The 22949-nt window shown below is 41.1% G+C and overlaps 1 protein-coding gene across 4 annotated transcripts in view; it reads left to right on the top strand.

Moving 5' to 3' along the window:
* The window catches only part of mam (neurogenic protein mastermind), a 311816-nt gene that overhangs the window by 159940 nt on the left and 128927 nt on the right, over positions 1–22949 (top strand). Inside the window, exons 1-2 of one of the 4 annotated variants that reach the window (XM_017904053.1) lie at positions 5811–7906; positions 8373–8663. The exons of 2 other annotated variants lie outside the window; for them this stretch is intronic. In XM_017904053.1, coding sequence (XP_017759542.1) covers positions 8658–8663 — 6 coding nt within the window. In that variant the 5' untranslated portion in view covers positions 5811–7906; positions 8373–8657. Of the gene's footprint in view, positions 1–5810; positions 8664–22949 lie in introns of those variants that run through there. One more of the 4 variants, XM_017904043.1, reaches the window with a different exon arrangement.

Raw genomic sequence — 22949 nt, forward strand, 5'->3', positions numbered from 1 at the left:
TATTGTTTAATAGGATAATTAAGCTTTGTTGCGATTTAACCTGTTGAGTTTTGCGACTCCCTTTATTTTACGAAATTTTTTGGAGTCCAGTTTATTTAGTTGCTTCATTTGCTACAGTTGGCTCGTGTTTATTTCAACCACCTCCAAGTCAATTTTGTGGTCTGTTCGGTTGTAATATTTATATATGTGCAATATAAATTACGTTCTGTGTGTTAAAGTTGATGATTAAAGGAAACAAATAATTTTGAATCTTTTAAAAATTATATAGAATTATTTTATTGCCTTTGGTAGTGTCCAACATCTGACCTAAAATTAATTACAAATTACTATCCCCTGAAAAAGTAATGTACAATATAATTTTGCATTTTTTTAATGCAAATTAATAAGATTTATAAGAGACACATAATATTATTAAATATTATGGAATATTATAGATACTGTTCGATATTATAAAATACATATGTAGTTTAATAAAATGTAATATGATAAAGTGCAATACTGAAGAGACTTCCTACATTTTTAAGTTTTACGACGATTATTATAATATTCGTTTCACAGCTTGTATGTTCTATGGGAATAGTTAGGCACACATCGTTGTCGCCCCATCATGACATTCAAGTTTCTCCCCCTTGTCCTTAAGCTCGGATTCTCTTAATCTCTCCTTATCTTTATTATGTCCTTAATACGACCCGTATTTTCCGTAGTTATTTCTCGATTGTTGACGAGTTAGTAGGTGCACATTAGTCACGCTGATATCCAAAGTGGCAGATCAACGACTAAAATAATTGCGAGCCCTCCGCTGATGCTTGTTCGTTGCTCCAAACGCTAATTATGATTTCAACACTTATCAACACCTATTACTTATATATTTATATAGATTCACTTATTATATTTATATTATGTTTAACAATTTTTAAAAGGAGCAAAGAAAAAGAGTAACAAAAGAAGAATATAAATTTCACCCATATACATTTATTTGTATTTAAATATTAACTTTTATTTGTACGTATCATTGTCTTATTAATCAGACGAAAATAAACTACAGTTCATATCCGGAGACCTTAAGCAACGCACGACATTAAAATTGCCGCCTGGTCCGGCGTCCGTATTAATTGAAACGCGACACGCGGCATCCAGTATGCAAAGAATGCGCGACCGACGAGCATCAATTGCGCGGGTGATGTCGCGATACGAGGCCCGTCTTTATGATACCGTGTCGGACATTTAATTACCAGCGCGCCCCACTACCCTGTCCTGTCGTGATATTCGTTCCAATATCTGCACGCAACATCCGCGTTGTTAATATTACTTCTCGTTCCGAAGATGCATATCAGCGGCTAACATTAGTGGACAAATGCTATGGTGAATCTCTGATCCATAATCATCGTGTTTGGCTCGCGACCGCGCGTCCGATCTAGCCGCGATAATTACTTTGTACGTGAGCCGAAGTTGAGCGCGTATTATCACTCTTGAGGACGTGGAACGTTAGTGTACTTGATCTTAATGCATTTAAACGCAACGAGAGGTTCACGTGGCTGTCCGTTTTTTCAAGTTCAGATGCATGATTATTAATTGAATAATAACGTGATAGCTGAGTTTCCGTCGATGGTAGCCTGTGGTAGTTTCCTTTCTCCATATACATAGATTAGAAATACCGTGAACAAGCTTTTTACTTCATAGGAATTCGTGCTGGATACTTCTCAGAATTTGTTATCTTAATTGCCCTTGAAGTATGCTGATATCGTATACTAATTTTCTCGTTTGCAATGCGAAATGTCATGTCGATAGGATAACATATAACTGGTTAACGTTATGCTGCTTAAATGTATATATAGGTGCCAAACACCATGTTAGGCTCAAAACGCTATATAACCACCAAATCTGTCAGCTTGGATATCGTTACTGTGTACGTGAATATATGTATTCACAAAAATGTCCATATCTCTTCCTTTTAAGCACAGAACAGACGACGTTGACGATATTACGGTTCTGCGCATCCCTACTGCGCATGCGCGTGGGCACTCATCAAAATGAAGTCCGCATTTCGTTAGTCAAAGCGACATCCAAACATAAGCTTTATTTAGGTAGCAACAAATCTACTGTAAAATGATGCAACGAATTCTATGAAGGGAGAGGGAACATAGAGTAAAGGAGGAAAAAAAAACGAGAATTAGATCGCAAAGATATCGGTCTACGTTTAAACTTGAGCAATACCGTTGTACCGGCACGTCATGCTCGCGTGAAGTTTAAATTGGGTTGAGTATCACTGGCGGATTTGTAATAAGTGTAAGCGGAGCGATACAGATGCGTCGCTCTCGCAGTGGTCCCGTTTGCGCGCTCGCGCGCCTTCTCCCGTCGAATCCCAGCGCACTATGAAACTCTGATGACGCAATGGCGAAGTGTTGGTGGAAGTTGGGAGTGCGGGCGACGTGTCGCGAATGCGTCTGTGTAAAAGCTTCGCTGCCAGCTGCACAGCAGTCGTTTAAGTCGCGCTCGCGACTCCGTCATTGAAGGTGCAAACGGTTTCTGATTTGAAGTTTCGTTGAATCATTGTCTTCTCATTTGCCTACACGTCTGAATATCTTGCGAATATACTTCATTTTTATGGCATACAAAGTCACTCTAACGGATAAAAAGTAATTCTCTACTTAACGTTGATATTTCCTAAATAGAAAATATCGTTAATTAATAAGAAAAATCGATATCGGCGTTGGAACATTGATTTCAAATTAATTTCACTGATGGAGCCATTTATGTATAATTATCCGCAACTTTCTCGTTCAAAAATATTTTGGTCATAAAAGAATAGCACACTCGGTCATAGCCCGTATTTATCCGTCACGCCATCTCGGCAAGGCATTCTCACACTTTACGGTGCATCATATCGACTCGGTTTCCTTCGCCTGACGCCGCACTGACGTGTGTTGGACCATCGCAACTATACACGTTAGAGGCGTTGCGGTGTAGTTATCGTTGGAATGGTTAAAGGTTTTGGACTCACCAGTCTGTGGCAGTCGGTGATATTATACAGCGGTGTAAAGGAGACAAAGAGGTAAAGCACTGATCGGAACAAGTAGAGAGCGAATCAGAGTCGAAGTTGAAGTCGGAATCGTGACGCGTCGCCTCGGGTCGTCTCGGCTTCGGGACGAGTACAGCCGAATGCGTGCCTACGTGCGCGCCTCACTGTGGCGCGGTGCGACATACCGTAGTCGGATGAGAAGAGCGAGGCGTCACGAGACGACACGAGACGATACGAGACGACACGAGACGACACGAGACGATACGAGCCGATACGACACGGTACGAGACGATACTATACTATACGAAACGAGATGGGATAAGACGGGACTGGACGTGACGAGACGGGACGCGACGGGACGCGACGCGACGCGACAAGACACGACGAGACGGGACGCGACGCGACGAGAAGGGACGAGTCGAGACGAAACGAAACGAGACGAGACGAAACGAGACGAAACGAGACGAAACGAGACGAAACGAGACGAAACGAGACGACACGAGACGACACGAGACGGAGCGGGACGGAGTTACGTGAGGCCGACGCGGCGAAGCGAGGCGAGGCGAGGCTAGTCGAACCGACCCGAGTCAAGTCGAGTCGAGTCGAATCGGAAGGAGAGTCAGTGGCTGGCGACTCCTCGGGGCGTCAGGTTCGTTGTATGGGGTTTGTTGTTCTTTCGCGCTCTTTGCAAACCACGTGCGCAGCTCCGTGACAGCTCTACTCTAACGGACGTTCAAAGTACATGGCGTTACCATACGCACGTCTCATTTGGCGCAATCGAGCTTTCCAATTAGTGACGTTTTCGAAAAAGCGGAGGATAATTTTGATCGGAAATCAACCTTTTCAACAAATGTTGTCCGAATAGCATCCGAACTGGGAAGTGTATATTGTTTATGATCATGATACATGTTTTCTGCATATTATCGTGAAGTTGACTTTAAAATTTTTCAAGTGACATAGCGCGAAGTACAGGCCATGATGTATCGTAGACAGGCGATATTTCCTAAACTATAGGAGTCGAACGTGCAATTTTTGCTCAATACAGATACGAATACAATTTTTACCGATATAAAGGAAACATCGCTGCACGGAAAAAAGAAGAGAAGAAACAGCGATAAGGAGCGGGAACGCGTTTCGAACACTCCGAGAGATTCGTGGGTATTACAATTTGAAATTTGTCACGACCGCTTGGCTACGTGCCCTCGACGGTTATCGCAGCCGAGACTTTCGTTAGCAACTCTTATCGGACTTACGAGAATAACCTGACCGCACAGCGTAAATATTATGAATACACGAATCTTCGAATCGTGCGTCGAGTTAATATTATGATGCTCGCTAATCGTGACCAATAATGTTGCCAACCTCGACCAACGTTTCAATGAAAGTAGCGCCAAGGACGAACGAAATACCACGAATTTCTCTGAACAAACCACTTATACATTTCGTTTTACTAATCAAGTAAAATAAAAATAGAACCAAAAAGCAAATGTCGAACGTCCAATAGTAATCCCGTCGGTCTACCATTGAGTCGGCAATGAACAAAGCAAGTGGACCGAGCGCAAGAGAAGAACATAAGGCGGGTAAATTAGTCGCGGAACGGGTACGTTTGCGACAAGAAACGGAATAATAACGACCGTGGCGGAAGAACGGGGAAACTAGAGAAGAAGAAGAAGAAGAAGAAGAAGAAGAAGAAGTAGTAGAAAAAGAAGCAGGAGGAGGGAGGCGGTGGAAGGTGTACTCTTATTTGCAAAGCCAACCGACTCGACATAGGCAACCACTGCGGCGAGATAGAGGAGAAAGAAAGAGAAGAAGTGACACGGTCGTAACACGGCATAGGATAGAACGAATAAAGGAGAATCACGAATAAAGATAGAGGAACCGCGTGAAAGAAGGAGAAGGAAGGAGAAGGAAAGGAGGAAGAAAAGAGAGAAGAAACGAATTGGTTAGAACGAGAACGAAGGAAGGAAAGAACGATCTGTTAGGGTGAAGGAAGAGAGCGAAGAGAGAGAAGATTTCTGGGCACGCGCACTCCACCTGCTAGCGTGTAGTGGCACGCGCCATATCCACCCCCTCCGCTGCCGTGGACGTTCCGTCCCACCCCGCCAGCGCCGCTTCACCCGCCGCTCCCCTCTCGCCGCAGTCCCTCTTTGGCGTTACCTCTCGGTTCTACCGCGGCCGTCGCCGCCACCGCCACCGCCACCGCCACCGCCACCGCCACCGATTCTTCCCTCACCCTTCCCTCCCGCAACCCCCTCCCCGCGTTCGACTACCCGACATACCCGCTCGATCTCCCCTCGTTCCGCGGTGCCTCTTCTCCTCCCGCGGGAATCCCCTCCCGTGCTCCCCTCACGCGTGCCACAGTTCCGAGACCGGGACGCGCGGGAGTCAATCGCTCGCGGACTTCGATAGGACGAGCACCATAGGTCCTTGCTCTTCCTTCTCTCTTGTACGCCTCTCTTTCCAAGCGCGTTCTTCGCGCCTCGTGTCGCTGCGGTCTCGTGTGCTTTCCGCGGTTCTCCATCTTCTAGTGATTCTGCTTCTTTCTGTCGTTTCGATTCTTGACTTTGTTTCGTTTCTTTCGTTTCTTCTTTTCGTTAGAAAGAAAAAGTTTCTGACTCTCGCATCTCGGGGTTGAGAGATTTTTACGTCTGGACAATTCCGCCGCTGTTGTTGTGTAGTACCGAGAGTGGCTGGAAGAGGGACAGAGAGATAGAGAGAAAGAGAGAGAGAGAGAGAGCGGGAGAAAGAGAGAAAGAGAGACAGAGAGAGGGAAATAGAGAGAAAGAGAGAGAGAGCACGCTAGAGAAAGAGAAAGAAAAGATTCGTTAGGCGGTTGAGAACGAACGACACGTTGCGTGGCTCGCCACGAAACGACGCGTGGCCGTCGATCGAGAAACCGCCGTGTATCCCCGAACGGACGGAAGCTTGCCGGTCAAAGTTTGCGGTGAATTTTCACGATCGGTTCTGCTGGCGTCGCGATCGTAGAGCATAGTGGCGAGCGCAAGAAAAAGGCAAACCATCCGCGGAGAGCTGCCAGCCGATGTTTGCGTATGAAAAAACCCGGTCGTCCTCTTCCACCTCTTCCTCCTCTTCTTTCCGGCGCTCGCCTACTGGCAGGGGGGCAACGTGCCGGTCGATCTGTGCATTGTAAACAAAAAGAACAAAGGGCCAACGGAAACACTAACGACGACGAAGGCGACGACGAGGAAGACGAGGAACGAGGACGGCAAGAACGAGGAGAAGAACGTGGGAAGGGAAGAACGTAAGAAGGAGGAAGGAAAACGAAGGAGAAAAATACAGAGTGGGGGGCTGACGCGTGCTACTACCGCCGTTACTTCCATCGCAACAAAAATAGTTCAGTCGCTGCGGTGGAGAAGAGACAGACGGCGAATGAAAAGGGACGGAAGATAGTAGAGGCAGAGAAAGAGAAGGAATATCGAGTTATCGTAATACATATACACGCATACACGTGTGACTTCGCGCGTTACCACCAGCGTGAGGAGATCACGTAGAATACGAAGCGGCGGTAGTTAAGTGCAACTTTCGTGTACTGGTGACGCATTCGACAGTGTGAACGAGTGAGAGGAGGGTACTTTCGAGATAAATACGAGACGAGACGATCGAGATTCGTCACGAGCGAAAATAAAGCGGAGATAAATTTGGGGCCCGAATCGGATGGAGAGCGGTCGAGACAGAAGAAAGAAAAAAGGAGAAAAGAATTTTATTTCGGTGCAGCGCGATCTGGCTTTCTTCCGTTCCTTGTAGTGTCAGCAGTGACAGAGAGTGGTGCGCGCACGATCAGCTGTTCGAAACCGCGACTCGCATTGTTCTTCTCTCCCGTTCCATCGATCGTCTTTCGTCGTGAATTTTTTGACACGATATTCGCCGTGACTCGACAAATCGGACTCGATCGTCGCTGACGCCACGTTTCTTCTTCTCATACGCGTGTTTCAAGTCAACGTTCTTGAACCACCTGTTGACGATTTACGAGGGAAAATCGAGACGGCGCTGTGTTCCAACGTAATTTTACGGTCGCGTTGTGGTCGAAAGTAAAACCTGGATAGAGCCTGATTCTTATTACGTGCTCGATGGTTTAATTCGAAACGGATTCCACGGTGTATCATCGCGACATTGTATAAAATTCATCTAAACACCCTTCTTGCCTGTGTCGGTCGATGTGCTAGCAAATACAAGAACCAAAAAACGTGGAAGTTACAGGGATCTTCGTTACCATGTGTTCGATAACATTTCGCGGGAAGATTGTCGAATCGGTCGCAAGGACGTGTGCGATATCAGTGGTGGAACATTAATAATGTGCAAATTCGTGCAGAGTTTGACGAACATCGTCATTGAAGGAAATTAAATATGCGACTGGAGAGACTTTCGACGGCGGTGCGGTGCGCCGAGTGTTTTTCGGTGTGAATGTTATCGAGTCGTTGTTAGTATACGCCTTATCTGTCGCTCGCATCGGCAGAGTGACAGAGAAAAAGAGTGTAAGAAAAAGTGGGGGAAAGAAAGAAAGAGACTCGACTGAGTTCGGAGGTCACGGAACCGTTGGACGATATGCGGCACGCAAACTCGTTTCGACGAGCTGAGAATTTCGGCCCGCGGATCCAAGTGGCGCGCTCGCGTCGTCCGGACGCCAATAGCGGCGTGAAACAGTGGTGATATGCTGGTCGAGGGACACGGGAGCGTCGATTCTATTCCCGGCGTCTTTTTCTCGCCGGTTGCGTGACGTTCGACTGGCGGCGAGAACAGAGTATTATACACCGTACGCGGCGACGTTCTCGAGCGCGCCAACCTCCACTTCGCTACTGGTGTGATAGCTAGTCAAAGTGATCGGAAGGGCATTACGTTTATTATTACGGGCATCGAAGCGGTTGCATGGTGTGTACGATAAAAGTAACGTATTAAGGGAGAGAAAGAAAGAGAGAGAGAGAGAGAAAGAGAGAGGGAGAAAGAGAGAGAGAGAGAGATGCTTCGTTGTAAAGTGTTAAATTGTATAGTAAGGAAAAAAGAACCGCGGGGATACGTGGAACACGTTGATCTATTTCGAATAATGCACGCTTAAAAATCGAGGCCACGGTGAAAGACCATTGTCGCTCGATCAGAAATGCTCGTGTCGCGATGATCGAATTCCGTTGTAGCGAACAAACCGTCCGAAGGTAATCGTGCTTTCTCGCTTCTCGCTCGTCGTGCATGCGTTGTTACGGGACTCGGATCTCCGCTTTGGTTACGCACGAAGGAAAGTTATCGCCGGTGGTAGCGCGCTGGTGGTGGTTCGAGCGTCTCTGGAAAAGCGCGGAAGACGCGACGAAAGCGAAAGTACGACGGTTGCGTTGGCGCGTTCCAGAAAATGACCTTCAAGTTCCGCTGAGAATCCTCCACCACGCGGATTGAATAGAGAGAAAAAACATGGATCTGTAACGACCACACCTGTCAACGCGTATCATCGTCGTGTAAAAGAAAATCTTCTCGGATTGAGACAGTGTATAAGTGCGAATATCTAGCGACGAGGAGCCATCGGAGGAGGGGCATGGTGGGCACCCACCAACCAGGGCCACAGGCCCGGGTGGCCCCCCTGTAACGAGGAAGTCTCTTGCTATCGTGCCGCTCGTGCTCCATTAGATTGCCTGGAATGATGGTATGTCTCTTCAAAAATAGTACTTCTTATCTGTCGCCGCGACGCGGCGCGCGTGTCTCCTGACTTCTGTTTCCACTAGCGCGAGTAAATCTCCAGCGCATTCGACCCAAGTATCGCGCTCGTTCGTCCCCTTTTCTTTTCTGCTACAACCGATATTTTTCCCTTTTTTTCACGATTTTTTTTATTCGAGAATTAAAGCATTCGCATTCTATATCCTCAGAAATTAAAAGTAATTCTATTCTTAGAACTTGTTTACTCTTTAACATGGTAGTAGTAGGCATTTGGTGGAGAAATATTTATTGTTTGAGATACAATGAAGATAAGTGACTGCACAAATTTGCGATATAACAGTACTATTGCGTTATATCGAAAAGTTGAAGATGAAGATAGGAGAAAAATTATTTTTCGTTTATTTGAATAAAATTTACGCGTTTGCGAATTATTCTGCATTCTTATTACAAAATATAGGCTATTCGTTCCTTATTTAAGAACACGCGCTCCTAGACAGTAATCTTTATGCGAAGAAAGAAGCATCCCCTGATCACCTCATTATCTCTCATTCAAAATCCACTTCAATTATTCTCTTTCAACGAAAGATGAAAAGTTAACGATCCAAAAGTTTCACCATGCCTTTCAACGAACTATGAACAAGAATAAAATTCCTCGCAGGATTAAATAATCCTTTTTCTCGAAATTATGATTATCCGTTACTAACCCGTATAAAAAATCGCGAATAATTTGAAACACTGTTTGCAACAAAGAATCGAGACTGTAAGGTTGAAGTTTGGGGAACAAAAAGTCGCGAGCAGGTTTTTGTGCTGGTTTCCAGCGGGCAACGCAGATAAAGGGTATCGATTCGTGAATTTTTTTGTTTATCTCCGCCCTGTCCGCCGGTAACTTGGAGCTCGCACGAAATATCACCAGATAACGGAAGTTCCGGGACGATAAAAATGATTCAACTCCGAAAAATCGACGAGAAGTCGCGTTTGTTTGATCGAAACGACGCTCGCGTTTCCGTGATCGTCCACACACTGGTTCCTACTCTTTCACTCGAAACGACACTGGCTGCAATCTATTACGCGTCTTACCCACGCGTTGGTCGCTCTGGAAGATTCAAAGAAACCGGAAACGTCTGACCGCCGTAACTGTATTGCACCACATACACCGGTTGTTTGTATTGAAATTGCGGTGCGTGTCTCTTGGAGCATAACACGGGCGTATTTATTATACCGTGACTTTGTACACCGGTACTTGTCGATGATCGAATGAAAATGCGATGTACAAAGGATTTGGGGGATAAGTCCTGGATGCTTGCTCGATCTGGACTCCGTCATTACGACTTCATTGTTACGAAAATCTCGTTACTAGTTTGCGTATAATTATATTTCCTTTTTTTAAATTTTAAGGTGTTTCGAAAATTATTTAACAAAGAAAAAATTTTTATTCAATACGTTAAAAAAAATTTTTTTTTGGAGAAAAATATTTTCCAATAAATATTGAAGAATATTCAAGAGAAAATTTTGTTCTAGCATTTTATTCTTTTATGTAATATAATATAATAACATATAATGTTACTCTAGTGGTAATTATATTTTAATTTCAGTGTTTGAATCGTACTTAAGTTATGTAGGCCTTCTGTTAATTATTTCTTTGGAATTATGCTAGTAATAGCTGATTATCTCGTTCGGATGATATACACAGGTTACATACATCACGTTCGTTAAGCAGACTTTCGAAGATTTAATTAGAATGTTAGAAACTTCTCTGTATTTTACTCTAAACTTTGATCTTATTTAAATCGGAATTAATTTGCAAACACAAGATGCGCTATGTTACGCTAATTTGTCAAAGACTATGATTCTACTAATTAAAATAAGAATTCGAAAAGCAGTACAATCGCCAGGAGAAATAGAAAGACGAAAGTTAGAATCAAAATTTCGAGAATAGTACAGTCGCAACAAAAAATGCGAAAATAAAAATTACCTCTCACGCTATAAAGACCAGGACACACAAAGACAAGCTACACTTATGATCCAACTAAAATTATATTTGACAAATTTTCGTGAACGTCTATAAAATTTGTGTAGATTCTGAAAACGTTTGCAATTTGAACTTAAATGAAATAAACGCATAGTTAACTGAAACAAATTATTTTCTCCGTACATACTTTCTCAAAATTAAGTCTTAATTGCAGCAGTGATAAGAAGTTAAATTAGAAATACGAGGAGCGGTACACTCCACTATCGATTCAGTCGCAGTTAGGCCGTTGGCTTCGCCCTCTGTCCGAAGAGCGTCAAGATCGCATGCACACACGTAGAACAATAGATTGACTGTCGTCTAACGGCATTCTAGCGGTCGGACGACCGATAATAGGGGCATCTAGCGCGAGCGTTCTGGATATTCCGCGTTTCCCTGTCCCAGGCGCACCGGTTCCGTTGCACTAATGACCGGTTCGCGATCCGGGGCGTTAGTCGAGAATCGGCCCATCGCGGACGACATGGCCTCTCTCGGCTGCGCAGAGCTGCGCGCTACCTTTCAGTGCACGAATATTGTTTTTACGATTCACTTTATGTGGAAAACTCGGACATTTGCAGTGGGGATAGTACATTATATTCACTCCATCTTTGACTCCATCTTTGATGCCGCGAAGTCTACATTTGTGACTTTGGTAGTAGCATAGTTCGCGCCACCAGTCTTTCTACGTTGAATTGGCAGTTAATATTGGCCCCCTTGTAAAGTGGTTTACGTCACATACATCCATATACTCCGACATTCGTTTAATACTCTGTAGTCATAATTGCAATAAATAATTTATTACAAAGAATTTCTACATACTCCATTCTCCATGGTATATTACATCCTGTTTACATTTCGCTATTTATTTAACACGGTTTATGGTAATGTACATTCGTATACCAAACAAACTGTCAGTCTGTAAACATACATAATGTAACAAATTTAGAATAATTATTCTATCATATGCATTATGCTTAACCACTTATGAATTGCCATGGATAGAAACATAGATATAGAATTAAACGTTGATAAATATGCCGTTCACGCTGAAAACACTGTGCATTTGTATCCCAAAGCGTCAACAACCCAAGTACCCAAGCCCTGTTTTCCTACGCTCGAAATGCAAAGCATTCCAAAAGAAAATAATTTTCATATCCACTCCAAGGCAAATGGCGATTAGCCAATCCGCAAGAACAGCGGTCGCGTGTTCTCTTTGGCGAAGGGGTTGCACGGTAGGCTGTTGTCGCGCGCGCGGCCAGGCGTCCCGATTCCGGCGTGTCATAACAGGGGAATGAGCTCTCCGCTCGGGTGGCCGGCTCATGGCTGCGCCACGGAATTATTTATACCACTTGATTACACGCGTTGAGCCGAAGCGTGCCGAACGGGCGGCGGAAACGGCCGAAAGCTGGCCCGAGGTTCTCTGTCAGCCACGCTCGCCGTCCTATCGCGCACGCATCGCTCTATCGGGCATCGATGCGAGGAATCCGGTATACTTTGCCCTGCGTCGCGATATCGAGCGGACGATAACGAGGACGACGGACGTCGGGAACGAAAGAAATAAGGGACGAAGGAGAAATTTTTTCGAGTCGCATTTCCTCATACATTTTTCACGTATAGTTTCGTTTCATGACCCCTAGATAGGGAAATCCATAAGGTAACGCTGCTTCGTCGTCTTTGTTTCTTTGTCCAATAAATTCTTTCATAGTGAAATTCTTTTAAGATGTAAATTGTAAATATCTTAATATTTATATTAGGAGATTATAATAAGGTTAATTAATATATTAATCTTGTTATTCCAAAAGTTATTTCATTTGAAAAGCATATAGATTATCTCTGAGAATTTTCAAGAAATACAAATGTATGTTGGAATAATCAAATAAAAATTCGTTAATTTAAAAGACAAGTAACAAGTAACAGAAAACCGTTTAGTTCCCAATTTCCATCAAGTAGTATCTAAAAAGAAATTTCACTCGATGTCGATTATACTGAACTATACACACTATATGATTCATAACCTAAAATCGATAATTATGACGAAACTGGTTTACAAACAATTATTGGCCACTTGGTATATTAAGTTTCAGTATCTTGAAGACAAGAAATTAATCACCTATGCATAACTCACACGCGGCATACGTTTGACATTTCGAAAGGAGACAATTATGTCGAAAGGAAATTACAAACAATTCTAGAATCGTCTTAATCGGGAGACGCGACGACAGATGGCACTTTGCGTGCGCACGAATCTGATTGGTTGTGGCGTTTCGCGAACGACATCATCGCCCGCTGCGTGGAGCCGCGAAAGTGAAACGCGTGCGTTCACGAGGAAACGGTATCGCCTAAATAAAGCTTTAAGGACATTTTAATATTTATGGACACAGGAGGGTCGCGCCTCGGACGCTCCAGTTCGCGAATGCACGACCAGTAATAAACCTGTTTGCCTGCCGCGGCGTAATTTATTTTAGAAACACGTGGGTGGTCATTGGTAGAGAACGAATTTAATTCGTTGTATCGCGGTGCGGTTGAAAACAGGCGATATCCTTTGTAATTTGCGTTATCTTCGTTTTCCCTTTGTTTCACAAAGTTCCCGTGTGATTCGACCTTGATTGACATTTCACTCGCCAGACGTCATTCGTGACCGATGAAGATTTTAATTCTCACGTTAACCAGAGATGGCGAATTTGGAATATTTATGGTATTTCTGTAATTAATAGCTTCCGTGTTATATGAAGATCAAGGTTTTTGGTGGTATCTTGGAACTAGGTCAGGAAATTATATTAGAATGGTTATACGTAGAAAAATAACGATCGTGCCAAAGTTTCGAGCGCTCATCGTGCATATTTCGCGTGAATAATATGTCAAAGAATGTTCTCATTCAAGCTTAACAGGAGTTACCTAATGAGATTCAGGTAGCCAGTGTAAGCTACCGGTGATTCACGTGGTACAATTCGTGTGAAACTGTGTTGCTATAGCGTCTTGGTCTTATTTTAGAAACTATAATTGTTCCCATTTATTGTCGGACTATAAAAATCGTAATTAATAACAATATCAATTATCATTGATACTCTAATAATTAATAATAAATCATTTTCTTTATCGTACAAATATATTATCGCTTTTTCTGCAACTTTTTTGCAAGGAAATCTCATAAGACTTCTGGAACAGATCGATTTCCATTATTCCGTGAAAAGGACCCTTAAGGCGTGCCACGATAAATTACGGCCGATGATTTCCAGTTCTCGTAGACGCGGGGAAAAGGATGAAATCATGCGTGTCGGGTTTGAGGTGTACTTTATAACGTGCACGGTAAAAAGAATAACCGGAGTGAACCGGTGCAATCTGAAGAACAGAAAACAATCTACCTTCGGGCCAAAGATGATAATTCTGACAAAGCAAGGGCATCGAAAAGCGATTGCATTAAGAAACAACCTATACGTGGTATACAAAATACGCCGCGATCGAACGTTACAACATTTCGACGATTCTTAACACTGTATACCATAACATAAGCTTAGTCATTATGGGTAATATACGTCTGAAAAGAAAAACATACATCGAAACATTTTACATTCTCGCAATACAGTGCATGATATGTAATTACATATAAAAATTCATAACGCGTAGCAAATGTTACGACGTTAATATCTTGTATCATTTGACTTATAAACTTATTATATTAAAGAAATTAATAATTACTATATTATTTGAAAGAAAAATGAATATATAACAAATTTATGGATTTACATTGTTTTAAAATTTATACAGAAACTACTCGAAAAAATATTTTACATTTTTATGAAGTTCCAAAATTAATTCCAAATAAGAAAAGATATCGGGTGTCTGTAACACGCATAGTAATAGTGAACGGAGTTATTCAGTATTACGATATAACGTGTTGGAATTAAATTAAGGACCAATAAAGAGCACCATCCACTCTAACCAACAGGTTTAAAATAAATGTTTCTTATTAAATCACTCGAATTATGTCTTCGAATAAAAGATGTGCGTGCACTATATTGACGGATGTGATTAGAAGCTTATTCTTTCCTAGTAGTTTCTGCGAATCCGTCGCTGCGAGATCGGTGGTTACTCGAAGACTATTAATTCCCTGGTACGCGCGGAGTCCCGTAATTCTCGATTCGAAGCACCGAAATACGCCCGGTCGACCTTGCCGCGTTATTAGGCTACGCTTTAAACGAGATTTCAGCGTCTTGCTGTTCTGTCGATAGCCCTCGTGTCTCTGGCGATATATTTAGCTTCGTAGCGGGGTATCGCGGATCAACGATGCAGAGGGGCGAATCCGACTGAAAAGGCGATAGACGAACGGGATGGATGGCGTTAGGATCGACCTTTGCCAATATACAGTGCGCGATGCGACGACAGCGCGCCCTATGATTTCCAGAATTCCTCGGGCAACTTCAGACCGGTATATCTCAGTCGGAAAAAATCGTACAATCGTAAATCAAATTCGACTTTTCAGATGTAGGTTAATACTGTATAACGCTGATAACAACAATCGTGGGAAGAAATTAATTTCTTTGGGATATTTTCGCAAATGTAAGAAAAATTGTATAAGACTATATATAAAAGATATAAATTATACGTATATTTTGTGTTTGATAACAAAGGCTGTGTAACTTATGAAAAATACGTAACTCTGAATAAGATTTTCTTTGGATTCTTTCAATATTCGCAATAAATGGATTTCTGCATTTGTAAATTATTGGTATTTCATCGTGTTCTTCACTGCTTCAATACTGCCATCCGAGGTTCATGGAATTTTCCGAGCTGATACATACAATTCATCCGATGATACATTCTTTCGTCCGTTCTGTTCTATAATTACAATTTATCTTCGGATAACGCTTCCTGAGGTCCTTATCTGCCATGTCCCAGAGTAACTTGATGAGATTGTGATGGAACGATTACAAGGTCATAATTAAGTCTTCCTTTTCTTTTTGTTGTTTGCGTTAAAAGAAAACCTTATTTAGCTTGTCTTAAAACTGCTCGACGATATTGTGATAAGACAATGGGATGATCTGTGTCACCCAAGGATTTCTGTCTTCAGTTTATAATTAAAGCATAAGGCGATTTTTTCTCTTCGGCATCCATCGTAGATTGTAATTTTTATGAAATAACAATTTCCGAACCTTTCTTTGTTCACACATATTAAAATTTGTAGTATATTTAAGAAAAAGTACAAATTCATTTAAGTTTAATTAAAAAAGAATTTTGATGACACTAAAATTTTAAAAAATTCGGAAAGTAGAGTTATTCACTTTGGCCTGTGAATGATACTAGAAATATAGGTATTTCTATTCTCCACGCAGACTTTTATATGTAAACTGTCACCTGTATTCTGTGCATAATAATTTGTCTATGAACTTGGAAGCAAAGGTATCAAAACTGACTTTAGTCGAAGATTTGAATCCGCGTGTATCGCATCGGTAGATACATTCTTCGCGGTGCGCGCGTCTGTGCCGCGCACTGTAATTCTCTCTGGCGTCATTCAGATTGGTGGTCTCTCCTACTGGTCACTTAGTTTCCCCCTCCACTGTTCTGTTTTCCGCGGCAACCGTCGTTGTTACCGTCCGGTTGGCTGTTTGCGCGCGCCGTTTCTCGCGACGCAGCTACTCTTTACGACGCGATAAACCAACGTGTTCCTCAGCTAATTTCCACTGTGACGAAAAGTCGTTCCGGCCATGAATCTTCTCCGGCCGCCGCACCCAGAAATATCGCGCGCCGAGATTCCAGTGCTTTCTCTCCCTTTCGATGTATCTCCCATCGTGACTGCCCTGAAAAATATTCTTCGCGTCGAACGTATTAGACGATTCGAAGAACGTTACGGATCACGGAGTGTTTGGGGTTAGGTTATGATAGTCAAAGCCTGAGACAATCGTATTTCCGCGAAGCAGTTTCAGGACGATGTCTTTCTTTGTTCCTTCGATTTCTCGAAACTAGGGGTGCTCACGATGCATGGTACAAAGTGATTTTTATGGATTGGGATTAATAGTTTCCTATTATGTAATGAAATCGAGTTGACACAAAATGGAGGAGTTGGGATGAGAAGTTATAATGCTTAAAGTTAATGGTTACGGGGTAAAGGATGTAACGTTTAGTGGTTGTAAGATTTACGTTGTTATGACACCCGACCATAATATACACGGTGTATATAAATGCGTTTAACGGTCGTTGTACTTGCTGGTATATTATGTGGCATTTTGCAATTCTTCGTTTTCACTCAGAGTCGTATACACACGTAGGTATGATGGTAATTATGAAATGTTTCTATAATTATTAAGCGAAGATACTTATAAAATGATTACCGATTTCCTCATTCCTGTTAAAAATTTTCGAGTACTAAAAAATTTCTTTCTTCTAATTATGTATACATATGTAAGTTATCGATGGAAGTGTGACAATTTTGATGTCAATTAACAAATTTTTAATTAACGTATTAGCCCAATTGTCTAAGAAAGTAAGGTTAGGTTTCGCCATCGTTTGCAAATTTGTTCATCTCTTATATCCGTTCAATTTCCATCTCGAAAAATTAAAAAAGTCGAGCAGATTTTGAAATAGTACGTAATAAGCACACAAACTTTTTTTCATTTGTAAAAAGTGGCTCTCTTCAAGCTTCAGAAATACGAGCTCCACCATTTCACTCACCTCGCGCTGTTCACCCTTAAAAAGACTTACTCTGCACGTGTGCACACACTCGCAACAGTCACTCAGTCTCTTTGAAGTAGCTACGCTCTCTTAGAATCCTAACCTCCAAACGTAACTGTCGCACTTCGGTCTTAAAAACTTTACAGCCGCCTATAACTTGAAATTTTCTTTCGTCTTCGACGCAAATATTCTTAATCTTGCTTTTATCTTTTTTCGACAAGCAATTTCATAAATATTTTTACTTAAACAATAAGACTAACAATTCATGAAATTGAAATAAAAAATATTATATATTATATCATATATGTCATATATCATACACAAAAATATATTTATACATATATACAATACTATAGTATACATACAATATGCACATATAAATATGTCTTCACAGATTTTGGTTCCTTCTGATAATTATATATATCTATTTAAAATCATTATCAAAAATCAACAAATATAAAAGAATGATAAATTTTCAAAATCGCACGAACACCTACTCGAAATAAAAGTACCACCAGTAGGTTACAGATTTTATTGAAATAACCCAATATGTAATAGCTTACATATCTCGTTATCACCATATCCGATACAGCCGCAACTTGACCTAATATAATATACATGTGCAGATAGTATAGTCTACACAATCGCTGCGAAAATTTCTCGAAGCAAATGAACTTTCACTCATCACCTCACCTCGCCGATCTTCTTCCAAACTCACTGCCTACTACCCCACTCCCATCGTGCCGCCCACCATCCTACCACCCTGCCACCCTAGTCAGACACTAGTATCACTTTCACGGCCAGAAACGCGCACTTTCGATCACACCATCGCGCACAACGTCGCGTAGGTGTCTCACGCTCGTAAAGACGCGTTATTGGCTCCTCCGTTTTCTCCCGAAGGGGTGAACGTAGCGCAGACAGGCGGCTGGAGTGGGGGAACGTGGCGAAGGGTGAACGTTAGGCAATGGCTAGTGGTGGGGGTAGCCCGGTAGAGGTCGCCAAGTAACGTTCGCACGAAAGCTTCAGCCGCTTGATTTTCCTTCTCGCGAGGACTTCAGCGTGGAGTGAGCAGGGTTGTTGAGAAAGGGTCGACGAGGTTGCGGAGGGTGGCGGAGGACGCGTAAAACCTCCAGCTACAGATCGATAGGATGGCCGGAGGTGTGTCGAGTCTGTTAGACTTTTGCCAGAACTCGCGATTACGTAGCCAACCTTCGCCGTGCTCGCTGCCTCGTGTCGTGCGCCGCGACTACGAAGAATCGGACGAGCTGACTGGAAAATCGTGCTGCTCTCGCGGTTCACGCTACTACTCAATCCTCCGGCACACTGTCACACACATTTCCCGATTCTCACTGGCTGTTGGGTGATCGTGTTTGTTATATTGTGCTGAGAAGTTGATGTTCCTTGGGTGTTCTGTGGGTATGGGAATGGGGTAGCGGGGACGTTGAGAAGAGTTGGAGGGTCTCTTGGTAGCGATGCGTCGAGGTTTATGATCGCGATTTTGGAATTTAGATTTATGTTATTTAACTTTAGTTTTTTTCTTTCTTTCTTCCTTTTATTTATTTGGAGATATGGCGTATTCGTTTGAATCACTGTTTCTGTCAGTGTTAATGATTTATGAACACATATATTTGTATGTTTAGAATTTTATTATATATTATCGCAGAATATATGAAAACTGTCAATGTATGATATGGTATTAGAGAAATGGTGTACTTATTTAGTGATAATAATTTACCCCTACGTGTTGTTTACGTTTGTACATACAATTTATCGAATATATCAATCAATTGTATTGTTACTTTTATATTCATATAAATTTCATATTTTTTACAAAAATACAAACTTTACCCCATCGAAACTGTTTCAATCATTATCCCAAATCATACCTAACCTATAAATCTTCTGTTACAATATTTCAATCAATTCCATCGAAAGATACCTAAATATCATTAACCCTGTGGATTTCTTGATCGACTATGGCGCGACGTCATTTTCATTTACAGATAGTCATACAAATTTCCTGCGACACTTAAATTAATTTAACAAATAGGATAATAATGAAGGAAATTTATCTGTGTTGCTTCCTATCAATTTATCGTTCCCTGAAGTACACTTGAATACCCAAGATTATAGTTGCTAGGAATAAAACTGACGAGGAACCAAGCGTGCAAAATGTTGATCCCTTGCAAGCGAAATCGTGAGTGATCACAGAACTGGGACCGAAAAACGGGCGGCTGATTTTTACTCGTGCTGTGTTATCAGTGCGCGCGAGCGCGGCCTAAAGTGATTTTATTGGAACGCCATTATCTCGGGTTGGGCTGACGAGAAGTCAAGCAGTTTATCGGTGACAAAACGTGTTGTGGGAATTCTGGTGTTAGCATCGGCCGAGAACAAACTCCCTGAGTCGGTCGACGGGTATCTTTAATGTTTTCATTTCCGACGGAATAATCGGTGCGTGGATTTATCTGGCCTCGTGGAGACGCGCATCGTGTATTTTTAATCGCCGATTGCTCGCGCGACTATTCGCGTTTGTTGGCTGATCCATCGAGGATCATTAATACAAAAATTGATTTTGTCGTACAATTATTATGAAAATTTTATGTTTGTTTTTTAATAAAATATCTTTATGAAAATGTATTTTGTAATATTGCACTATATTTTTAGTAGTTTTGTATTATGTTATGTTATAAAAATTTTATATTTGTCCTGTAGAGTGGAAAAGATATCAAATATTTTTGCATTGAAGTAGGTTTTGTTTATGCCAGTTGACGGGATAAGATAGTATTATGGAATAGTATATAAATATGGAACTAGCCTGATATGAATTTTTCCGACGTTAAACGTGGACAACTGAGTATAGTGTTTATCGAGCAGCTTTTATTATACATGTATGTCTTTTTATATTTATAACAAGTTGTTTTGGTGTGGATTGATATCACACCATTTATAATACTTATCTATCTCTCTATCTCTCTCTATATATAACATATATAAATAATCGGTTAATATAATCCTTTATTTTATAATTGTTTACTGTTCATTAGAAATACGATTTTTAGTTCAGAAACTTGTAAGAATAATATATTATTAATATTAATACATATAATTAATATTTAATTACTCACTTAAAAAATATTGATTAACAATAAATAAATAAATAAATAAATAATGTTTCCGAATATTTTATTTAAAAAAGGCGGTGCTAATTTTAAATTTCTCGTTCTGTGAGTTCGACGTACCCTGTCCCCTCCCCCCGCCCGTAATTTTAGTTAACCTTCTGAGTAAGCATCGTATTGCATAGAAACATTGTGGGAGAACCATTGGAGGTACAGTGGAAAAGTTTCGTAGGTTATCGGTAAAACGAGGAGTTGTCTGTTTAAATGCTGTTACGCCAGGAGAATAATAATACAATGGGATAACAGAAACACTGAAACGTATGAAAGGTGTAATTAATTCGAAATTGTTTCGCGAAATACAAGAATTCCGTATGGCAGAGTAAAAATAAATTTTGTTGGTTACGTTTAGTTAAACGTAATTTTTTAAAAGTAGACACTTAGAAATGAATATAAAACAAATTTTTTAATAAATGCAAATTCTGATTACAAATTTCGAAATTTACGTCCATTTTATTTCTTCGTAAAATATTACAGGATCAATCTACAGAAAGTAAGAATATAGCATTTTTGTGGACATAGCATATACAATAGATAGATGTGCCACATTGTGTCCACTGATATATATTCTGATTACTTCTACTTACATCTATTCAAATTTAAAAAATAACTCCGGACCAATTACTCGATAAAATTAAAAGGAACAAATTTTTTACCCAAAAATGTCGTTATCTGTAAATTTCCACTACAATTTGTTTAATCAATATGTTCAAACATGTTAACCTTTATGCCGTCGAAAACAAAGTCCCAGATTATAAAGCAATAAAGAACATTATCACCAGATAACCACTAGAACTATCGATCCACGATATATGCCTTAAATAATAACGATTAAAATGTAACAATAAAAACAATTAAGTTTACCAAAATTCGACAGCAATTTTACCAAAAGCAGTTACACGTTTCCCATAACCTCAAAACTAAATGATCTAAAATAAATTAATTTAACTGGTCTTATAGTCCTATGGTTATTAATACTGTTCTTTTGAACTACTATATTCGTCCATAACTCACACGCAGTAGTTCCCATTACCCTCCCTCTACCAACTATCGCTCCTTTCCCCTTCTAAGGATGCTTTCGACGCGAGAAATAGAGGTTCGAAGGTCGCTAAGAACTGGGAGCACGTGGTGCTAGGTGTTCGTTTCAGACGCTGCGAACGTGTTATCGATCAAGTATTACGGAAGCCGTATGCGTGCATAGAACACAAGCGGGCCTGTCGGATATATCGCGACGAGTATCTTTAATTAGCAGCGTCGCGCGACCGACAAAATATTGGCTTGTTCCGAGGCTCAAGTCGGAGTACCCTGTACCCATGATGCGAACAGCGCGTGCGCATGCGTCCGCGTATACGCGCGTGGTTATACGGGAAATTGCGAAGGGATAGTAATATATCGGCGGAGAGATAAATATACTGCTAAATGTATATTTTATGAAGGGCTATCAGAAATAAAATGCTGAAACAATCGCAGTTACACGGTCTTGTGTACCAGGTATTTGCGTTTTGTTCTTTGTTACTCTTTTTTTCCAATACTTTCTTGATTAACATGTTGGCTGATTGGAAAGTTTTAACCCGGTCTTTACGATTACGCGTACTCGTCCGTCTTGTATTTCATATTTGCAAAACTTTACCCGCGGTGAAATTGATTTTTTATGGTCTCAATTGAAGTTTTATACTATGTAGATATTTAGAATCTTCTTTTTAGATTTAAAGATTACAGGTTGAAAATTGCTAGCGTGTCACGTGCACTTGTATTTCCGCGTTAGTATCACAACGAAGGATCGATTTATATTTTTGCGTAATAGAAAATTCTTGATACTTATTAATGAGAGAACTCTTATAACGATAATACTTTCATTTGGTTTTAGTTTAATTTGCGGCATAACCTAAAATATGAGGCAGAATTCGATAAAATCGGGATCGAATGTAACTTCCGTCACAATTTCTAAAATAAGTCTTGAACAGATATCTAGAAACTAATAATTTAACCGATTAAGTAATTAAAATATTTTACTCGCTACTGAAAGTTACAAATAAATTAACGGATTAAATTAGTGAATATAACAAAATTTGGTAAGTTGGAAAGGAGTTATAAAATGCAGAACGTCGAAGTTGTAAAAGTAAGAGTGTCTTCGATCGGTGAACGCTTGAGTTGTTTCATTACGGAAACGAAGCGACTCCGCGGCGACTGAAGAAAAACTGATATCATTCGTGCGACGCAGATGCAGTACGAAGTCCCGCGACTGGGCGAAAATTGCCGAATGTAGCCGACATTTAACGACCGTGAAACAGCCAAGTCCGTGAAATCGTTCTCCGGAAGCAATCGCGCAGATTTAGCGCGAACCGATACAGTATTGTAATTCGTGTGCGATACGCAACGGGGCTGATTTTCATGTGAAAGCTTTGTATAATATTATACCTAATTAATTGCT

Source organism: Eufriesea mexicana, unplaced genomic scaffold, assembly GCF_001483705.2.
Source record: "Eufriesea mexicana isolate 0111107269 unplaced genomic scaffold, ASM148370v2 scaffold47447488, whole genome shotgun sequence".
Lineage (NCBI taxonomy): Eukaryota > Metazoa > Arthropoda > Insecta > Hymenoptera > Apidae > Eufriesea > Eufriesea mexicana.